At 57.6% G+C, this 3,300-nt stretch overlaps 1 protein-coding gene across 1 annotated transcript; it reads right to left on the bottom strand.

The window, feature by feature from the left end:
- Window positions 1-2,161: 2,161 nt before the first annotated feature.
- GUITHDRAFT_142445 (hypothetical protein) lies at window positions 2,162-3,204 on the bottom strand (the record flags this gene model as incomplete). Its single annotated transcript, XM_005827739.1, has 3 exons — window positions 2,162-2,293; window positions 2,562-2,681; window positions 2,929-3,204. The coding sequence occupies 3 exons, from the start codon at window positions 3,202-3,204 to the stop codon at window positions 2,162-2,164; spliced, it is 528 nt and encodes a 175-aa protein (XP_005827796.1).
- Between the last annotated feature and the right edge of the window lie 96 nt (window positions 3,205-3,300).

Raw genomic sequence — 3,300 nt, 5'->3', positions numbered from 1 at the left:
GGGAGGAGGATGGGAGGAGAGGGAGGAAGGGGGCGTTCATTTTTGTGTCAGGTACTTGAATTTCTGATGCAACATGGAGGATGCCTGGACTCGTACAACAACGAGGGGATGACAGCGAGGTGAGTAGTCGATGAGGGGGCGGGGGTTAGGACGAGGACGAGGACGAGGACGAGGACGAGATGATGATGGTGATAGTGATGATGGTGGTGATGATGGTCTGCAGGCATCTCATCAACATTTCTGCTTGTGTCATCTCTGCTCAAGACAACTCCATGGAGGGATGATCCCCCTGCTCGTCGTCAGCTGGGGCTTTCAATGAATGAAGTTAGCGTGAAATTTTCTCTCCGCCATGCTGGAGGAGGAGCAGATGCTTGTCGACCCGCGAACGAAATGCTTGACGCCTGTAGCTCTTCAGACCCACTTCCTTCTGCTCTTCCCTCCCTCCCTCCCTCCTTCACCTTCCCCTCCCTTCTTCACCTAGTCCTCCACCTTTCCCGCTTTTCCTCCTTCTTCCCGACCGACCCTTTCCTCTCTTCGCTTTCTCCTCCTCCTACTCCTCCTTTCCTCGTCTCATCTCCTTCTGTCCTTTCCTCTCTCCTGGTCCTCCCCCCTCTCCCCCTCTCCTCTCCCTCCATCTCTCGGCAGCACCTGCAGCGCTATCCTGGTGGGGCTCTCGCATCGAGCGATCGCCTCCTCGACGTTCTCTGCCAGCTTCTCCGCCGCCCCCTCCTCCAGCTCCTCCATATCCAGCGTCAGCCCTGCTGGAGACAGTCATCCTTCGACCCCAGCTGACTTGCAGCAAGAACCCACCGCTCATGGGAGCATACAGTCGGTCACCGACGATAGGGGAGCCGAGGGCGCTGAGCTGGGCCTGAGCTGGGGGGGTCAGGTGGAAGGAAGTCAGGCCGGCAGCTCACCCGGATCTGATGCCTCCGACCCGTGAGCAACTTGATGCGGACCTGAGAGAAAGTCAGGACGAAGAGCAGAGGAAGAGGAAGAGGAGGAGAGAAGAGGAGCGGGAGAGGAAGGTGAGGTTCGGAGCGGGGAGAGGAGAGGAGAGGAGAGAGGGAGGGGAGGGGAGGGAAGAACCTCGAAGAAACCTTCAAATTCATCGCAGGAGAGGATCTGTGTCGTCCGTGATGTCAGAGAGGCGACCAAGGCAGGGAGCAGGAGCATGGGAGGAAAACATGCGGGAGGTGAGACGAGACGAGGAGGAGCAGCGAGGAGGATGCATGGAGTGAAGAGAAGCTGCAGGAGACGAGGGAGAGAGGAGTGGGATGATGTTTCACAGGGGGTCTGAGAGGAGGGGAGGAAGAAGAAGCGGGGAGGAGGAGATGTAGGAAAGAGAAGAGCAGCAGGGGAGAGAGCAGAAGCAGCGGCAGCGACAGCAGCAGGGGCAGGAGGAGGAAGAGGTGGAGTTGACCTGTAGCCGGCATTCCTTCCATCCTCGCAGTAATTTCCTCCTGATCAGACTTGGTCCTCTTGACTCAGCGCGAATGTAGTGTACAACCTCCCCGCAGGGAACTGGTCGTTCGCAGAGAGCCCTAGGAGGAAACAAGGTGAGAAGCAGCAGAAACAACTACAGGAGCAGAAACTGCAGGAGCAGGAGCAGGAGCAGGAGCAGGAGCAGGAGCAGGAGCAGGAGCAGGAGCAGGAGCAGGAGCAGGAGCAGGAGCAGGAGCAGGAGCAGGAGCAGGAGCAGGAGCAGGAGCAGGAGCAGGAGCAGGAGCAGGAGCAGCACGAGCACGAGCAGCGGCGCCGGCGCCGGCAGGATCAGCAGCAAGGGGCTCACGTGTAGCATTTCTGGACATTCTCTCTGCTCTGCATCATCCTGGCATTTAGAGCTTCAATTTCCACCAAGAAACCAGAACACACTGAATCCTTATCTTCCTCCTCCTCCTCCTCCTCCTCCTCCTCCTCCTCCTCCTCCTCCTCCTCCTCCCTCCTCCTCCTCCACTTGCCCCATCCCCTCTCCCTCCTCCCTTCTCCCCCCTCCGTCCCCCTCCCCCTCCTCCTTCCTCGTCCTCGTCCTCGTCCTTTCTCTCCCTCCTCCCTTCTCCCCCCTCCTTCATTCTCGCGTCTCTACATCCACAACTCACAGAGTGAAGGACGCAAGAGCTTCTTTACTCTTGGCCAGCACCAACACGCCCTCCCTGCAGAGTCAGGGGCGAGCATCAACAGCTGACAGCTTCACCTCAACGCAGTTGTCCAGCCGGTGGGCGAGATGTAGACGTTTGTTCAGTTTTCTACCGACACACTCCACCACAGTCTCGTGCGAGTTGCTATCGACGGCCTGAGGTGAAGTGAGTTTGACCCCTCCATGTTGTTTGACAAGTGACATGCATGATGATGTTTCCTCCATGTTATCCTCCACAACAACGACAACGAGGCAGCTCTTCCCCTCCCCTCCCGCACTGCTCCTTCCTGCTCCTCCCCTGGAGCCTCTCTCTTCCTCCTTCCCCTCTTTTCCTCCCCCTCCTCTCAACTTTTCCCTTCCTCATTCCTTTCCTTGACTGTCTCCCTCCTCCTCTCCTCCTCTCCTCCTCTCCTCTCCTCTCAACCTGGCATGGGAGGTTATGCGGCTTGTTGATGATGAGGAACTTTTCATCTTCGAACAGCACACGATCGTTCCATTCCTGATAACACGCTGGAAATCTCCGAGGACGAACGAAAATTTTCATCTGCAGAGAGACAGGGAGGTAGGGGGAAGGAGAGAGAAGGGAAAGGGGCAGGGTAAGAAGAGAGGAAGGAAAGGAAAAGAAAGGAAGGGGAGGGGGAGGGAGGGGAGGGTAAGTGCAAGGAACAAAACCGTTCTGTTTCATACTTGATTACCCACTTCTTCCTCCTCTTCATCCCTCCTCCTCGTCCATGAGCTGTTCTGCTCAGTTCAGTCCCGCTCCTCCCTTGCTTCACCACTATCACTCTCACCTCATCCTCCCGCACAAACACGGACCCGAGCTCGACTAGCGCCCGTGCAGCCACCTCCTCCATCCCGCATGCTCGCCCTACCTGCCTGCTCGTCGGCATGCGCTCGATGACCTGGAAGTAGACAACGTCCTCGGGACGGAAGTATGCACATGAGTAGTGCCTCTTTCTCTCCCTGCATGTCCTGCTGGCGGTGAGCGGCTGGTACGGCAGCTGTAGCCCTCCCTGCCATGCGTATGCAGCGCTCGCGCTGCAGAGCATGAGGAGAGAAACTGCCATGGAGTGAAGAAGGAGGGAAGGTAACAGACAGAAGAGGGAGAGGAGGGAGAGAGAGAGGAGGAGGGGATCCGTGAATGATAACGAGACTGAGTGAGG

Source organism: Guillardia theta (genome assembly GCF_000315625.1).
Source record: "Guillardia theta CCMP2712 unplaced genomic scaffold GUITHscaffold_64, whole genome shotgun sequence".
Classification (NCBI taxonomy): domain Eukaryota; class Cryptophyceae; order Pyrenomonadales; family Geminigeraceae; genus Guillardia; species Guillardia theta.
This window is presented reverse-complemented; position numbering and strand designations above follow the sequence as displayed.